This window comes from Astyanax mexicanus, chromosome 5 (genome assembly GCF_023375975.1).
Source record: "Astyanax mexicanus isolate ESR-SI-001 chromosome 5, AstMex3_surface, whole genome shotgun sequence".
In the NCBI taxonomy this organism is placed as follows: Eukaryota; Metazoa; Chordata; class Actinopteri; order Characiformes; family Acestrorhamphidae; genus Astyanax; species Astyanax mexicanus.
Genome location: NC_064412.1, coordinates 18,290,105 through 18,309,576, shown reverse-complemented (window position 1 = coordinate 18,309,576; position 19,472 = coordinate 18,290,105). Strand labels below are relative to the sequence as shown.

General features: G+C 38.8%; 1 protein-coding gene across 2 annotated transcripts in view; it reads right to left on the bottom strand.

Annotated features, from left to right (window-relative positions):
- The window catches only part of LOC103040847 (gamma-aminobutyric acid type A receptor subunit gamma3), a 186,250-nt gene that overhangs the window by 45,564 nt on the left and 121,214 nt on the right, over window positions 1–19,472 (bottom strand). For both annotated transcript variants that reach the window (XM_049479838.1, XM_007249106.4), the window contains exon 6: window positions 430–512. In XM_049479838.1, the coding sequence (XP_049335795.1) occupies window positions 430–512 (83 nt within the window). The remainder of the gene's footprint in view (window positions 1–429; window positions 513–19,472) is intronic.

Here is a 19,472-nt window from a genome sequence, read left to right as displayed (position 1 = left end):
TTTATTTTTCTAGGAATATTCCAGATCACACAGAGATTTAGTGGAGCACAAGATATTTCATTTTTTAAGGATCGTAGCAATATGTTACATTTAAAGTTGAGTTGGTGTTTCTGTTATTTCACAATTCCACAATAGTGGAAAAAAGCATAAAAAAATGACTGAAACCCTGTAAAACTGTGATCAGTATTTGCCCTGTAAATAGGTCATTTTGTTCATTTTGTTTCTGCTTTGGCCAAAAAACCAAAAAAAAAAAAAACATTTCAGTGAATCACTAATAAATTGTATTTTAAAATGTAAAATGTATTTTGATTATAAATATAACCGCCACTTCTTAGCGCTTGTGTGTCTACTTTTATAATCTTTTTCTTACTACACAAATGTACTAGCAGAAATGGTGTCTCTGAAATCACTGTGTCAGCAGATACTCACAGCTGGAGAAGATTAGAGGGCAGGAGTGCTCATCCATTGGGAAGTTATGAAGCTGCAGCTGACATTCTGCATTTATGGTGAGCCTGTAAATGGACAAACACAACACATAGTAAACATCTACAACTATAAAAGTTATGAGAGGAAATAATATATATATATAAAAACTGTATTCAAGTGTCCATATTGTACCAGCACTGGTTTATTACACAACGATCAGTGAATGATGTCGTTACTCGTACCACACCTATCCTGAGCAACTGAAGCAACTGAAGCTGAGACACAAGGTGGCAGGTGTCCCAGTGCAGCACCAGTCTATCAGTCTACAAGCAATTCTCCCTAAAAGTTTGTATGGTCCTCAGATGTTCATTGCTATATTGGCAGGGAATTGTCACAGGCACACTAAAAATACCCGTACACCCCCTCTTCTTGCTCACACTGCATGCTTGAATCATTTGAAGCCATTGTATAGCTTTGCTAACTTGTGGCCTGTTGTGCGCTGAAATTCCCTTTAAAAAGACTTGCGGGTGATACTATCATTTGAGGACTTCAGCTATCTTCTCGAAAAAGTTTCTTCATATATCCAGAAGCAAGATACCTATTAGAGAAAGGCCATCGTTCCAAAAGAAAGGCTTTTTAACGGATATATTTGCAATGAATTTGGGGAAAACAGGTTGTAACTGTCAGAAATCCCTCCTCATGTTCGACTGCTCATTCGAAGCTTACACTGCATGGCAAACAACGCACAATGAAGCTAAAATTAAGCCCTATCATGAAATTCAGTCGCACCTGACCAGATCTAAAGTGACCAAGCTTTGCTTGGTGATTCATCCGCTCTATACCATAAAACAGTGTTCTCAAGTCTCACGCTTTCACGCCACACGTTATTTTTCACGCTTGCCAATCCTTTGGCTGTATATTATAATGTACTCTCGTTGAGCCAATCAGAAAATAGATTGCAACCACCAAACACCCCCCCCCCAGCCCCCGACCAATCTCACTCTCACCAAACTGCAAAACTTGAGAGCCCTGCCATAAAATATGATGCTGTGCTTCCCTAGTGTATATTTAAGGTCTCTGTAAAACTGGGAATCAACCGGAGATCCGATTTAAACCTGTAGTTACTTACAAAAGATAGCTAACGCTAGCTAGCTGGTGTAAACAGAAGCTGTAAGATCCTCCTTAGCTAACAAGACAGTGTCGGCTCTGCAGCAGCCCTGCTTCAGCTCTGTCTGTTGGCGGTCCCGAGCCGAGATGAGGGGCGAGACCATGAACTCACGTGTTGACGTAGACACGGTGCTTTTCCTGATCGACTTGTTTTTTCTGAATATTTTCTTTTGCTAGTTACTGCAGACAATGGAGGTTAAAGAACAGTTTGATGTGCAACATGCATAAACAACACAGAGAGACCTATAGTATTCCACAAAGAACAAGAAAACGTGTATTTTAGCAGAAGGAGACCTTTAATAATCTTTAAATTATGGGAGAGTATGAAGAATGCGAGGTCTTAACAGGACACGTCATTAATCAGCTGTGCTGAACTCACAGTGAAATCTATTAAAAGTGTCACTATCTGGAGCAGCGGGTTGTAGTCAGTGGGCTGCTGTGTATCTGAGATTAGACAGCTATGTGTGGATGAGTCATTTACTCAGTGTGGAAGAAGCGGAGGAGCGGAACCGTGAGACCGAAGCCGAGAGAGCAGAGCAGCCGGACAGATGTCTGCCTGGCAACAGGTGGAATTCTCTTCCCTTTAATCAACTTCCACCAGACAGCTGACATTTCTGACACGCACAACAATGTACAGCAGGAGTGTGTGATACTGTGTGACCCAGATCCCCGACTTTTTGGAGACTGGATACACAACCAACAAATCCTCAATATCACAAGAAAAACAACAACAAGCATTTAAGTTTAAAGTTTAAAGCATTTCTGGACCTTTTCTACTAGTTCCTTCAGCATAAAGAGGGCTTGGAGTTTGAGTCCCTATTTATTTTATATACAAATAATAACTAAATAATTAATATTCTTCAAAAATGTTCATAAAACAAAATAACCAATTATTGGCATCACTGTGGTTCTCGCTTATAAGAGGCATGGACCTGTTTTGTCTGTAAAGCGCTATATGAATAAGATTGAACTGAATCATAATTGTTGCCACAGTTGGGAAGGGAGGAGTGGGTGAACATAAATGCATGCAGAGATAAACAGCACCAGTCAAAGATTTACACACCTTCTCATTCAATGTTTTTATTTTTTCCTACATGGTAAATTAATACTGAAGTTATTCAAACTATGAAGGAGCGCATAAGGAATCATGTAGTAACTTAAAAGTGTTAAACAAAGCAAAAAACTACTTTAGTTGACTCTTATTCTGGGTGCTGTTAACTTGCGGTTTCTGAGGCTGGTAACTCTGATGAACCTATCCTGTACAACAGAAGTAACCCTTGGTCTTCTTTTCTAGAGGAGACCCTGATGAGTGCCAGTTTCATCATAACAATTCTTTGCAACTGACCTTGAGGATACTTTCAAGTTCTTGAAGTTTTTCAGATTGACTGAGCTTCATTTCTTAAAGTATTTTTTTCTTTGCTTAGTTGAGTAGTTCTTGCAGTAATATGGATTAGAACATTACTCAAATAGAGCTCTTCACTGTATACCAACTCGACCTCTTCACAACTTTACAGCTTGTGCTCTCAAACTAACATTAAGAGGCAAGAAATTTAAGTAGATAACTCTTGACAAGTTCAGCACAGCTGTTAACTGAAAGCCTGAATTCCAGAAGACTCGGCCTGATGAAGCTGACTGAGAAAATCCAGCCAAGATGTGCAAAAGCTGTCATCTAAGCAAGAGGTGCTACTTTGAAGAATCTAAAATATAAAACATATTCTGGTTTGTTTAACACTTTTTGTTTACTAAGTAATTGCATGTTGTCGCTGTCCAATGAAAAACACTTATATCCATTTTTGTTGATTTTTAGTTTACTACATAATTTGAACAGACAAACTGTCCCTTACACTGTGTTAAAATTTCTTGATGAATGGACCAATAGAAACCTTTACCTCTTGACCTGAAATAAACTCTTTTTACATTGACTCCCACTAAAAGTTTACAAGGATTTTTTTCTCTCCTGTCAAATTGCTGTTTTGGAGATAAGTGTTTTTTATTAAACAGCGACGATATGCTTTTCTTCACAGTTTGGATGACTTTAGCATTATTCTACAATATGATAACTTGTAATGAAAACAAACAAAAAAAAACCACTCAATTAAACTTTGACTGGTAATATATATCAAAGAAAACAAATAATAAAATTGACAAACATGCCAAGTTTACAAACACCATAAACTAGAAATGAACACAGACAAGACAAATAATACAATAATACAATACAGCTCTGGAAAAAATAAGAGACCATTTAAAAATGATGAGTTTCTTTGATTTTACCAAATTGAAAACCTCTGGAATATAATCAAGAGGAAGATGGATGCCATCACAAGCCATTAAACCAAGCTGAACTGCACCAGGAGTGGCATACAGTTATCCAAAAGCAGTGTGTAAGACTGGTGGAGGAGAACATGCCAGGATGCATAAAAAAACTGTGATTAAAAAAACAGGGTTATTCCACCAAATATTAATTTCTGAACTCTTAAAACTTTATGAATGTTTTCTTTCCAGTAACGAGAGGTCTGGACTACAAAAGAGACATGTGGGAACAGTGATGACAAGGCGGGGCTGGGTCGATGGTAGATTAACTAAAATAATCTCAGACAGTGATAATAATGTGATTATGATGTATACAGTATGACACTGTGCCTTGTTTCCTGCTGTGTTTGAAGTGTCTGGAAGGGTTAGCAGCAGCGGCAGAAGCAGAGAGATGCAGTGGTTGATTATACCACATCAGACACTGAAGCAGAAACCTCCCATAAATGTTGTCCAACATTATGCTGACATCACTGAGCATGCGTTCATAAAAAAAGCAACAATGAGATTCCGCTCAAATCCACATGCATATTGCTGCATTAAAGCAAATTTGTCTGAAGTGCATTCAGCCCTCAACAAGACATCAAGCCTGAAGTCTGTATGACTCTAGTGCTCACACGCATGGGTAATGCTCTTCACAGGAGTTTATACTGTACGCTCACTTTTACAAGAACTTAAAAGAAGAAAAAAAGCAGTTATGGGCATTTTAATGTATCCACCCTAGGCTGTGCTGAATGCATGGACAGCATTATTAGGTAGTTTCTGGGTGCAAACTTTCTTTGCAGTTTCTATAGCTAATTTTAGCCCCTGGGCCTGGTGAAATTTCATGGATGTGCTTAAAAAGAGAAGATCCAGCTGCTTTATAAAAATAAAAAATAAAAAGTTCACAGCAAGGGGTGGGCGATATGACACTTAATAGCATTTCAGTTTTTTTTTATTTTTATAATAATAGCATTCTTGGGAATATATATAAAAAAAAAAAAAACACTGAAAGGCAAAGGTTTCCCAAACAGGGTTTAGACCTTGTCCTAGACTGAAATTTCCTTTCAACCAAATCTCCATCCAAAATGATGTGTAGTCTGAGATTAGGCTATTATTTTATTCATTTTAAGATTTTAATGTTCTACTGCAACAAAGTAAATATTTTTTATAAGTAATATATTAATTATAATATTAAATAAAAAAAAACTAATAATATAAGTATAAATAAAAAGTAATTATATATTTATATAAGTAAGTACTTTGTTTTAGAAGAATTTTAAACAGTCAGTAAAAACAAAACAATAAAGATAGCCATCAGGGCTGATATGCAATAACTTCTGGAATCACCCAAAAAGAGGCGGTACTCTGGGAAATGCAGCCAACACTGATTGGTATATGATAGTTAAAGGAAGGACTGGCTGTACAGAACAATTACAGATAGTTTAACACTGGTTAAATGTGCTAGAATATTTTCTCTCCTTCTTGCACAATTGTGGGCCATCACCAGGTCACCCTAATTAAGAAGAAGCAGCCACCGCCAAAAACTACAACACTATATCACAGACATAATTAATCTACCACTATATTAAACCACTATATGCCAACATAAACAACTATACAAAAATACATAGCTAAACACATACAAAATAAACTGTTTTAAGAAAGAAAACTGCATGTTTTACAATATGGATTTTTTAAATATAATAAAAAAAAAGATCACAATATCGATGTGTACATAGCGATATGGCACACCTCTATTAACAGTATAGTTATTTAATCCAGCTACAGAATGCTTTGCTGTTTATATTCTGCCAAAGATTAGAAATATGCTACTGACTCTGAAGCTAGCACATAAAAATGTGCTCCAGAAAGAGGCTGCGATGATAAATATAACCATGACAGTACATAAATGGCTTGACAGCATTTATTAGGTGTTGTAGAGAGGTGTGGTAAATTGAATTAACCTCATTTCTCAGCGTAGACCTTGGACGCACGCCTCCTTGCTCTGCTGGAACTGGGAAATCTTGCGCCGCACAAAATGCCACCATTGTTTACCTCGGTTTACCACGGCCACAAATGACTGCAATTAATATGGAGAGTGACATTTCATTGCCCACTCCCACCCTGACTATATAACCAAATATCACTGTCCCAAATCTGCTGCGTCCATGAATATTGATAATCAATAGAGCTCCATATGGGAGCAGCTAGTTAGCCTTTGTTCCAGATTGGCTTCGCCCACAGCGTTCGCCTCTTAGCAACTGCACTGCTTGTCCTGTTGCCAAGGAAATGCTTGACGGAGCGTTGGAGACGCAGCGATGGAGTCCCTCCACTGGCCTGTGAAATCTCTGCTGGTCCAAATACAGTCTGCGTATCGTCTGCTCTTCAGGCAGATGAGCAGTGCACTGAAAGGCCCGCCGGTGCGAGAGACGAATTAACCGAGCCGCAATCTTCCCAAAATACATTCTGCACCTGCGGAGCACGGTTTGAAACGCAATTGTCTGCCGTTTGAGTTCCAGACGCATTTGACAGCAGGATTTAACAAAAAAAAAAAAAGAAAAAAAGAAATGAAGTGTCTGGCATGTGATGTCTACCCATTTGGGCTATGTCTAACACTGCAGCTCGCAGAACAGAAACGCAGAGCAATCTGTGACACTGTTTAGGCTTAAGGCAACATCCTCCTTTAAACAGTGCTTTATTTTTTATTTTTGCGTCTTCCTAAAGCTTCTGTGAGGAGCCTTCCATTTCCATTTACTCCATTTTTCATTTTTAGGAACTGAAATGAGCTATACAACGCTTTACCTCCTTACAAAACTGCATGAATCATTAAAGTTTCTCAACTAACACTAAACACAGCAAAAATTCATAGTGTTAAAATCACAGTGTGAAAACATTTTAATCCCGTAGAAGTTATTAGAATAACCCTTATTGTTAAACATCTAAAGAATTGGTGTTATCTGTCAGAGTTAACAAGTTAATAAATAATGGGCAGTTTCATATTTTTTTTTCTTCACTCATAATTTGTTGGATTCCAACAGGTGTGATTTTGCTTATAATATTTCAATACTATTTAAACTGTCAGTCAGTCCTGTCACTGTGTGTCAGCCTGCCACAGACTCTAGTTGTCCTGAAAAAGACTCCAATTCCCAAGATGCACCTGCACGCAACCCTCTAGACATGCCAGATCAGACGCATCAGAATTCCGGCTCACCTACTGAGATTGCTCACATTTGTATAAATAACCCCTGCTTTTACCTACTCCTTGCCTGGTATTGAATCCATGTTTATAGCTCTTCTACCTCACGTTTCTTTTGCACCTTTGCCTGGCCCTTTTTGCTCTGTTTTTGAATATCCTGTGTATAACAAGACCTGCACACTCTGTTGTTTGTATGTTGTTTGTTTATGCTGCCATTTCGTTATTGACCCTGCCTGTCCATGATCATTCTTATAAGCCTGATTCCTCATTTAATAAATTACATGTTTTGTAACTGCGCCTGTCTGTCCAGTGTTTGGCTCCTGTGACACTCTGTGGTTGCTCTTGGTTCGCAGTTATTATAAATTATACGTTGTGTTAATAGAAAATACAGTATATATAGTGCCATTAAATGGTGCTTAAAATACACTTTCTAGTGTATACACTTTCCAGTAGCATTTCTCACCAGTAGCAAGGTGTACACAATTTGTCCATCTATACAAAATTAGTACATTTACAATATACTTCGAATGTATTTATAACTTAAATCTACTTCAGTTCTTCACAGAACTTAAGAGTACTTGAAAAGTTTTTAAAACTTAAAATTATTTAAAAGCACAATCTAATGATTTTATGTGGTATTTAAATATAGCTTAATTACAACTAAAATATACTCAAGTTGCCATAGGTTGTTCCAAAAAAGTATATTTAGTATGTATTTAGTATGTACATACTTTAATTTAATAAAGTATGTACTTTTTCATGTTAAGTATACTTTTAGAAAATGTACTTAATACACTTTTCTTTTACAAGGGGTGTTATGTTGTTTGTGTGTGTTATGTGGTATATGAGAAATTACTGTGCATATGGTGATTCATACTTTCACATTTACTCTTGTTCTAAATAAGGTTTACTCAACTCCAAGCTCAGCTATGGTCTGGCCTATTAATTTATTGACATTTTCTAGTATAGAGGGTGTACATCAGGGGTCGGCAATAGGAGATCCGCAGGCCAGGTGTGGCCCACAAGCATGAAACATCTGGCCTGTGAGGTTGTTTGAACTATAAAGAACGATAATGAAAGAAAAAAATCAAATAAAATGCTCTTCTCTGGCGAGCTTTTGTTTACATCCCCCCTCTCCTGTCACGTTTGGCGTGACTTTATTTTTCGCTCACTCTCATTTTTTGCCTGTTCTTGGGCTCCCTATCTCCTTATAAGGGCATTTGAAGAGTTTGATTCCAAAACGCCATAAACGCCATTAAAAAAAAAAATGAGTTAGAGCCAGAATCAGAATGTTATGTGACCACTCTTGAAAAGCCAATACTCAATTTTCATCAAAACGCCCCATCCGCCGTGTAATACTGCCCTGCTTTCTCTCTTTCTTTCCAAAACGCGACAAACGCTAGTCTTGTTTTCCCTCGGAACGCCACATCTCCACTCATCCAATCACAGGGCAGCATTCCACAAGCTATAGAATGTAAACACGCGGCCTGTTGAGCCGGCCGGTATTTCGTGTAGCCTACTTTCACTTTCGTTTTTCACTCTAAAAGTCCGCGAAAATGAACAGGTTTGATGGTATAGAGGAGCCTGTTCGTGAAGCAGTTATTGAAAAAAAGAGAAAGCCATCAAAAAAGTCTCATGTACGAGAAAAGGTAAAGAAAATGAGGCATTTGGGAGGGGAAAATGCCGGCTGTCATCTGCAGTTCACACACACACACACACACATAATACACACTATACTACACAACACTACACTACACTACACTACAGCACATTAATGTAACATGATTTTGGGGATTTTATAGTCTTAATGTCTTGTTCGTTAATTAAATTTTGCACTTTTTTGAAAAGAAATGTTTTGAAATTTGTGTTTTTAGGCCCAATGGTCAAACTATTATATTCAGATGTACAATTTACTGTTATTTACTATTGTATTTTGCACATTTTCAGTAAAAAAAAAAAATTCTATTGATGCCAAAGGATATATAAGACATTTTGAAAAAAAAATTGGCATGGATTTATTGCGTTTTGCGAAAAAACGAATTATTTTTAAAAATAAATCTTTAAATATTAAAATCTTGATTTGATTTTTTTGTGTTATTTTAACCTTAGTATGGTATTTGATAGTTTGAAACAGAAAACGGTGGTTTTCAGCCTACCACTTTCTCGCTAAAGAAAACCCTTTTTTACTCAAATTGATAAAAATGGATTTATAGCGTTTTGGAACCAAACTCTTCATTTTTTCCTGGCTGTGTCATAAATTCACTACCCAGGGCAGCGGTAGTATTTTGGACTAAGACCCTGATGAAACGGGTTCGATCCCACGTGTTTATTCATTTATTTTAACCTTTCTTCTTGTGTTTACCTGATTTGAGATCAACTGCTCTGCAATTGGGTTCAACAACCCTCTGGGCTGGAGAGCTACTAGTCTGTAGCACTTTATCCCATTACACTTCATTTTCCAAAACAGAATTTTTTTTGTGGCCCGCCCTGCAACGGCTTGGAAAATATCTGGCCCGCGGCCAAACATAATTGCAAACCCCTGGTATACATTATGCAACTGAGGCCAGTCAGTACAGTACGGGCTTAAACTAAAACGAAAGAATTCAGCAGCCGTCTTTTCTTTCAACTTTCAGTCGGCTACTTTCAACTGTTTCAGGATCCAGAACACCGTCATCCTCTGAGGCATGCTACAACAAAGCCTCAATCTCACAGAGCGGTGGGTTTCTGATGTGGATGAATAAGAGGGACATGGCAGGTAACTCAGCAGTGCATCTGGATGTCCCTATTCTTATAACTAGGGCAGCACTGGGTTCAGTGAGTATCCACTCATCAGAGTCCACTTCTTTGCACACTGTGACCTGTATTTGTGAAAGTGGAGCAAGAGTGCATTTGGTCTCAAGCAGAGAATCAAGGAAGCAAGGTTCTCCTCAAGAGACGAGATGTATACACAAAACGACCTCTTGTCAGAATGAAGCCGTAATCCTGCGCCTGACATTTCGGACTCGGATGCAACCTGTGTGAGTGGGAGTGGGTATTTTGCACTTCTGTTCTCCTGCAGTGTAAAAAATTGCCTTGTAAAATTACAGTACTTAACGGTCAGCAGCTTCGACAGGATTTTACTGCTATTTTACAGTACATCTACTGTATTTTACTGCATACTGAATTTACTTTTTCCATCTTTCCCATTGGCTCCTGGAGTTATTTATTTAAACAAAGGCTGTATCTCCCCCACCCCTAACCCCTAACACCAGTGTGTAGTCTTGCCCACCAGATAATACTGTGTAGGGCTGCAACTAATGACTATTTTGTTAGTTGACTAATCTGATTTTTTTTTTTTCGATTAAATTTCGATTTAAATATCCAGATGTTGTTTAAACATGGACTATACTGACATTTAGTGATTAAATGTGTAATCTGTTGTGTTTGAGCACTTTTGGAGACACTCAAGACAATATAAACTGTGTGAGTGAGACATTTACCCATCTCCCATTGCGCTTCTGTCCCCAGCACTTTGTGTAATGCGGTACTGTTACAAAATAACGATTAATCGACAATGAAATTTGTAGTCGACAAATTTAATTAAACCGATAATGTCAATCATATCGACTAATCATTGCAGCCCTAATACTGTGAGGAAAAAAAGGTAGAAACATGACTGCAAGTAGGCGTTTCTTCATCTACATCATTTTTTTTATTAGTCAACCCATATAGGGCACACTAGCAGGGCTAACAGGAACTTCAAGCTACACCAGACTGCTCTTTTACTTTACTTTCACTTCAGCTATGCTGTAGCAGCAACAGCAAACGCGCTTTTTAACGCGCCCTGACTGGCCCTGACTGAAACTTGGATCAAACCTGAAAACACTGTCACTCCGGCGGCTCTTTCCAATAATTACTCCTTCTCCCATACTTCTCGTCCCTCAGGACGAGGAGGTGGAACTGGCCTATTAATCGCTAATACTCCACTACTACCTGCAAACTGATACAGTTCATTTGAGTATCATGCCACACTGGTTAATACTCCAGCAAAACTTGCCATTATTGTTATCTACCGTCCTCCTGGACAAATGGGCGAGTTCACACACGAACTTGACATGCTACTGTCTTCTATCCCTGAGCAAGATTGTCCCATGCTCATTCTAGGGGATATGAACATCCACAACGACAGTACCAACTTTACAGACTTCTCATCCCTCATGCAGTCTTTCGAACTGGAGCAGGTCCCCAGCCCTCCAACACATAAAGCTGGCAAACATCTAGACCTGATTTTCACTTGTAACTGTGACACCGACTCTCTAACTGTCACTCCTTTGCACCTCTCGGATCACTACTTCATGAAACTCAATATTCATATTTCAAACAAACCCACGGCTACTCCTACGATGGTCTCGTTCCGCCGAAATTTACGAGATATCTCAGCAGACCAGTTCTCCTCGCTGGTGACTGACAACATGCCCCCACCAGGCTCATTTTCATCACTCAATGTAAATGATGCCACCAATACACTCTGCTCCACACTAAGCTTACATCTCGAGCCATTAGCTCTAGCAAACCGCAGCCATGGCTAAAAAATAACTCACTGAGGGAACTACGTTCCAAACTCCGAGCTGCCGAAAGAAAATGGCATAAAAACCAAAAACAAGCAGACCTAAAAAACTACCAACTGCTCCTGGCTTCCTTCTCAGCCAGCATCACGACTGCTAATGCTGAATTTTATGACAATAAATTCAGCTCCCTCACAGACTCCCGGAAACTATTTGCTACTTTTAAATCACTACTGAACCCTCCTCTTCCTCCTCCGGCTACATGCCTTACTGCTGAAACACTTGCATCATTCTTTACTGGGAAAGTGGCAGCTATCAGCAACCAGTTTACTGATGTAACATGTAGCAGTCCTACTACATGCTCTGCAGCCCGGTGTCCCTCGAGTGTTTTAGAGAGAAAGGGTAGTAGTGAGACCGGTCTGTAGTTATCAACCTGGGCGGGGTTGAGAGAAGGCTTTTTAAGCAGTGGTGTCACATGTGCTTGTTTGAAAGCAGTTGGGAAAACACCAGAAGTTAAATGACCTCCTGGACCAGAACCAATCTGGATTCAAAAAAGGACACTCTACCGAGACGGCTCTGTTGTCTGTGACTGAAGCGTTGAAAACTGCTAGAGCTGCAGGCCAGTCCTCAGTGCTCATTCTGCTGGACCTCTCGGCCGCCTTCGACACGGTCAACCACGACTTCCTCCTAACTATACTTTCAAACATGGGGATCTCAGACAATGTGCTGTCATGGTTCAGATCATACCTCACTGGGCGCTCGTTCAAGGTGTCGTGGCAAGGACAGCTGTCCTCAGCCCACTCCCTATCCACTGGGGTTCCCCAGGGTTCGGTACTGGGTCCCCTTCTCTTCTCAATATACACTGCCTCTCTTGGTCAGGTTATCCACTCACATGGCTTTTCCTACCATTGCTTTGCTGATGACACCCAGCTATACCTGTCATTCTCACCTGAAGATAACTCAATCTCTGCACGGATATCGTCGTGTCTCTCCGACATATCCTCTTGGATGAAGGAGCATCACCTTCAATTAAATCTCTCAAAGGCTGAACTTCTGGTCATACCAGCAAAACCATCTTTTCAACACAACCTCTCTATAAGCATCGACTCTCTCTCTCTCTCACCGACAAAGGTTGCTAGGAACCTGGGTGTTATGGTTGATGACCAGCTCTCCTTCACGCACCATGTGGCCTCGGTTGCTCGATCCTGCCGCTTCGCGCTTTATAACATCAGGAAAATTAGACAGTTTCTGACGCAACAGGCCACCCAACTCCTGGTACAAGCAGTCGTCATCTCACGCCTTGACTACTGCAATGCCCTGCTAACTGGCCTCCCGGCCTGCGTAGTAAAACCACTCCAAATGATCCAGAATGCAGCAGCACGTCTGGTCTTCAACCAACCAAAACGGGCACATGTCACCCCGCTGCTCATTGAGCTCCACTGGCTACCAGTTGATGCTCGCATCAAATTCAAAACTCTTACAATCGCCTACAAGGTGATGACAGAACAGGCTCCTTCCTACCTGCACTCACTCCTGAAGGCTTACGCTACCTCCCGGCCGCTGCGCTCCTCCAATGAACGTCGCCTCGCTTTGCCAAACACTCACACAAAGCAATCCAGACTGTTCTCATACAGAGTTCCCCAATGGTGGAACAAACTACCTTCCACTACCAGATCAGGAGAATCTCTCGCTATCTTTAAGAGACTCCTGAAGACAGAGCTCTTCAAAGAGCACTTACTCTCCTAACACCTCTAACACACTAACTACTTCTAACCCCATTTCCTTCTTCCCCTCCTTCACTTCTCTATCCCTTTATTTCCCTTCGACCTCCTTTAAGCCCTATCTAAAAATGGGTTATCTAAATTCCTATTACTTTTGTACTTCATTATTGTAAGTCACTTTGGACAAAAGAGTCTGCCAAATGTAATGTAATGTAATGTAATGTAATATAATTAGCCATAAGTTATTCAATGAAGGTTAGCATGTATTTTTGTTTCTTAATCCAGAACAAAATGGTTCTGTGTCCCTTCTGCTAGCCTGTGGTACCGTTACATGTAAAAACGATTCCAGCTCTAATTTCAGTAACTTCATTGCAATTTTCAACCAGCATAAAGCCACACTGTACAGTAAAGAATTGTGTACAGTAACTTGCTCTTATGACCTACAACACTGTGGCTTTTAAAGTTATAAAAAAATAATAAACATCTAATTAACTTAAGAAAACTATTAAAGTCTACTTAACTTAAGAAAACTCAAAAGAAGGAAACCCTAGAGGGTAAGACTACACACTGATGGTGGGCAAGGGTTGGAGAAGCATACCCATTATACAATAAAAATGATGCCAGGAGACATCATTTTTAGGGGTAGATGGACTTTTTGTGTGAAGTACTGAAAGAAATGTTAAAATGTACTAAGAAATTTGCATTTCATTTGGAAATCAAGGTCTCAGAGTCTGGAGGAAGAGTGGAGAGACACACAGCTCAAGCTGCTTGAGGGCTAGTGTGAAGTTTCCACAATCAGTGATGGTTAGGAAAGACATGTTATCTGCTGGTGTTGGTCCACTGTTTTATATAAAGGATCAAGTCTAAAAGTCAGTGCAGTGTTTTCCTAGAAAATCCTACAGCACTTCATGCTTCCCTCTGCTCACAAATTTCATGGAGATGCAAATTTTATTTCATTTTCCAGCAGGACTTGGCACGCTGCCCACACTGCCAAAAAGTACCAACTGCTCTTAGAATAAACAATATTCTAATTTTCTGAGACACTGATTTTTGGGTTTTCATTGGCTGTAAGCCATAATCATCAACAGTAAAAGAAGTAAAAAACAGTAAAATAGATCACTCTGTGTGTAATACATCTATATAATATATGAGTTTCACATTTTTAACTGCATTACTGAAATAAAGGAACTTTTTAACACTTTCAGACCTGAATTATATTCCAGTGATTGAAAAATATAAGAATGCTGTTTTTTTCTGTGCTGGACACAAAACAGGACTGTAATAATCTAAAATAAAATCTATATTTAGATCTAGATCTTAATTTTCTCTTTTGTGTTTTGTTTAGTTTTTGTTTGTTTGTTTGTTTGTTTTTTTATATTGTTTTGTGTCAATTAATTTTGTAATAAACACATATAAACATATATGTGTGTGTATATATATATATATATATATATATATATATATATATATATATATATATATATATATATATATATATATATATGTAGGACTGTATATATACTGTATATATTTTTACCTAAATATATATATATAATATTTAGGTAAAAAAAGGGTAGGCAAAATAAGCTAAAGCTTCAGCCTATACCTTTTCGGTTGTTTTAGTGATTGTTTAAATGCAAGATACAGGATATAATTTTTTTTCTTTGAAGAAAGGATGTCATTTCTGTTCTTTATGTGTGTATATGTTTTGGCAAAAAACGAAATAAACTAAACTAAAAAACTATATTTAAAATTAAATCCAAATAACTAAAATATTTAATTGCTTTTTAATGTATATTGCATTGTTCAGCATTTTTTTTTTGTATTTGATTTTAATTTCACAAACCATCCCTTTGCCTTGTCTGCTATAATGCTGCTATATGTTAATATCTTGAGTTGCTGTGTTTTCCAGTGGAGTGGCTGGGGCTAAGCTACTGTTTCTTTGGATGGTAAACTTTTTCATTGGGTGGTTCATGGTCTGTTCTGATGAAAAACAGGCCTCAATTGCACTTATGTGCAGCAAAACATTTAATAAAAAGAAAATGTGATGTCCATTTTAATGGACTCAGGGTCTGAAAAGGTTAATGATATTACATTTATTTGAGATGTACCTGTATATCTTCAGAAACTCAACTTTTAAGACGATTCTTCGCATTACCACTACTTCATGTCCGTCTAAGTAGAGTAGCTGCTCTCCCAGCAACCAGCCGTATTAATTGGCCTTCAGTCCGCGACAAGGAGGGAGCTCTTTAGCGCCGGAGGGAAAGAACACGCGAGCCGTTTGACTGCGTGTGCTCCTGGCAGGAGTTTTCCTAAGCAAGGCAGAACCTTCTGGTGTTGCATGCAGGCCACTCTCTCCAGCCCGGCTTCATTACATTTAGATTTATTTATTTATTTATTTTTATTTATGAGAAGAAGAGCCTGGAGGCGCGCGCCACATCTGCTCTCATTAGGAATATCTACAATGGTGTTAGCATAATCTCTCACTGCTGAGATGATATTTACCATGAGGATAACAAGAGGCTAAACAGGATTTGGAGAAATAAGACAATTTTCCTCCTCTTTTGTGCAGCACTCAACAATCTGAAGTTTAAAAGGCAGAAACACATACGGCCCCATTCATAATTCTTGAAAACCAATCCAATCAGCTTCTCTAAGCATATAAGAGCATTTTTTTTATCTTTAATCCTCATTTTACCCTGTTCTTTAATTAATGGCCAGAACTCCATAAGTGAAGGTATCATTTGGTTAGTGGGTCATTCTCTAGACTGCAGTGACCCTCCTGTAACCTGTGTTAGTGTGTGTTGTGTTGTGTGGGTATGGGTAGATCAGAAACAGCAGTGCTGCTGGAGTTTTAAACACTGTGTCCACTTACTGTCCAATCTATTAGACACTCCTATCCAGATGCTGCTCTTTCTACATGTAAGCACAATCCCACTTCTCTTTTGTACCCCTATCCCTAGTTTTTGAGTGTAACTCTTCCCCTTAAAACAGTTTTGTAAGAGAAAAGGGAGTACAATCCTCCCCCTAATAATTGAGACAACCCTTCAAGCACCTGATAGAGATATAGTTAACGTTATAGCAGTGGAGCGCTAAAGTTCAGTAACCTAGGCACTGGGTAAATAAGAGGGGTAATGCTGCAGACTGAAGACTTAAATGTGCAAGGACTTGAAACATAACCCTGTCAATCATGTTTTGCATCAACCAATTAAATTCTTGATTTTACCAATCAATCACATTTTGCCTTATGACCAATTGTAGACTTTTACTATTATTTGCATAACACTGTAGCTCCTACTATAGCACTAGGAACACAGAATAAAGGAAATTTATTCCGAGGTCTGGCAACCAACACAAATACAACACCAATGCATGACAAGGATAAGGTAGCTTTGGGGAACAGAAAACACAAAGATGGTAAGTAAGGAAGAGGCCACACCCAATATGCAAATATAAGGTGCCAGGAGCCTATGGGAAAAACTTACATGTGTAGTAACTAAAAGTTGGTTGAAATCAAATTTTTTCATTGGCTCAACAAGCATTTTTAAGTTTTCAGGTTAAAGTTCGCTGAACTCATTTTACTGAATTGTACTAGTCTGTAAGTTCACTCAACTTAATACAATTAGTTCTTCTGACTAAAACACAATCACTTTTTAGAGTGCACTGAAAAAAATATTTATCGACTCAACTCAGTCAAGTCATCATTTTGCTTTGACTCACTTATGTTGTAAATATATACATACAATTTTAAGTTTATGTACCTTAACAGAGTCAAAGCTAGATGATTACTTAACTCAACTTAGTTTTCTTTTCACACAACAGCAGTTTAATTAGCTCAACTTTTTTTTTCAAGTATTGTGTATATGTATATATAAACATATTTAACATATTAAAAAAAAAACTACTAATACTGACAGCATGATACTGTACAGCACAATAATGATCACTGTAGCTCCAAACCAACATACTGTAAAAACTAGAAACACACAATAAAGGAAGCTTGTTCTTACAGCCTACAACACTGTGACCTGTCAATCAACTCATACATTACACTCATGCACACCTAGGATATGGTAGCTTTAAGCAACAAACAGCACAAAGATGGTAAGTAAGGGAGAGGCCACACCCAATATGCAAATATATGATTTCAGGAGCCTATAAACTGTATGAACCAACACTGTAGAAAGAGCATTGACATGTGTAATTGGTTGAAATCATATTTTTTCATTAGCTCAACAAGCATTTTTAAGTTTTCAGGTCAAAGTTCTTTGTACTAGTTTTGTTTTATTGAGTTGTACTGTCCGGTAAGTTCACTCAACATGATAATATTATCCAGAATAGAATCTGCATATCCACGTCCCCATTCTGGCCAGGCCTTCCCTGGGTTTGTACCGAATGACTCTGTTCCAAAGATTAAGCACTGATCTGAACTGGGTTAGTGGGAAAGGATCTAGTGCCATCGTCTCTCAACATCACACACTTTAAGACAGACAGCAGGTCAAGACCATAGTTAGGACTTCAATTAAAGTCCTTAAAACCATGATAGAATAAATGTAGACCTTCAAATAATCTATTTTTCCAAATAGCTCAATCCCAGAGAAATTCGAAATCCGTGGCTTTTGATAAAATGAACCGAGCAATGCTTAAAATACTGTATAACAACGACCACACCTCTCAGTTTTTAACGTTTTGACAGACACTAGCAGTGTCAGCTCTACTTAAAGTACATCGCTGCTGTAATCAATGTTTATGACAGTTGCTCTACAGGGGTTTGAAGTTTTGATAAGTCTTGAACTGAAGGGGATATCTAATTTTAACTCGCGTTCAAAGCTTCACCAAGAGACCTTTGTATTTAAAATACACAATAAAAGCTACTGAAGCTTTTAAGTTTGACTACAAACTAAGAAATTGAGATCCTATTTAAATATACACAGTCAAGTCACAACATCACATCAACCTCCTTGTTTCTACACTTATTGTATCACTACTTACTGTAGTGGGTCCTTTTCAGCACTATAGTAACACTAACTAACATGGTTGTGGTGTGTGTTGTTCTGGTTCAAGTGGACCAGACACACAGCAGTGTTGCTAGAGTTTTTAAACACTGTGTACACTCACTCTACACTCTATTAGATGCTCCTAGACAATCCTAGACCAAAGCTAATCTGCTAATCTAGCTGTTCCGCCTTGTAGATGTACAGGGGTTGGATAATGAAACTGAAACACCTGTCGTTTTAATGTAGGACGTTTCATGGCTAAATTGGAGCAGCCTGGTGGCCAATCTTCATTAATTGCACATTGCACCAGTAAGAGCAGACTGTGAAGGTTCAATAAACAGGGTAAGAGCACAGTTTTGCTCAAAATATCGCAATGCACACAACATTATGGGTGACATACCCAAATGTTCAAAAGAGGACAAATTGTTGGTGCACGTTTTGCTGGCGCATCTGTGACCAAGACAGTAAGCCTGTGTGATGTATCAAGAGCCACGGTATCCAGGGTAATGTCAGCATACCACCAAGAAGAACCAACCACATCCAACAGGATTAACTGTGGACGCTGTGAGAGGAAGCTGTCTGAAAGGGATGTTCGGGTGCTAACCCGGATTGTATCCAAAAAACCTAAAACCACGGCTGCCCAAATCACGGCAGAATTCAATGTGCACCTCAACTCTCCTGTCCAACAGAACTGTCCGTCGGGACAATAAATAAACCAGGTGTTTCTGTTTCATTGTCCAACCCCTGTAGATACAGTCAGAGACAGAAGCTTAAAACACTACATCTGTTGCTGCACAGTTTGTGCTGGTCAGCCTCTTGTCCTTCATCAGTGCAGTGGTTACAGGACACTGCTCACAAGAAGCTGTTGGAGGTCGTTGGTGGTCAGTTCTCTTTTCAGCAGTTATATTGAGGTGTTTAAAAACTCCAGCAGCACTGCTGCATCTGAGCTACAGTACGTGTACCACCACCAAGTCACCAGTGTCACTGCAGTGCTAAGAATGACCCACCACCCAAGTAATAGCTGCTCTGTGGTGGTCTATCTTGTGGGGTCCTGACCATTGAAGACGAGACTAAAAGGAGAAAAAAAATGAAAGTATGCAGGGGAAAAAAAAAGTTGCAGGACTATTCA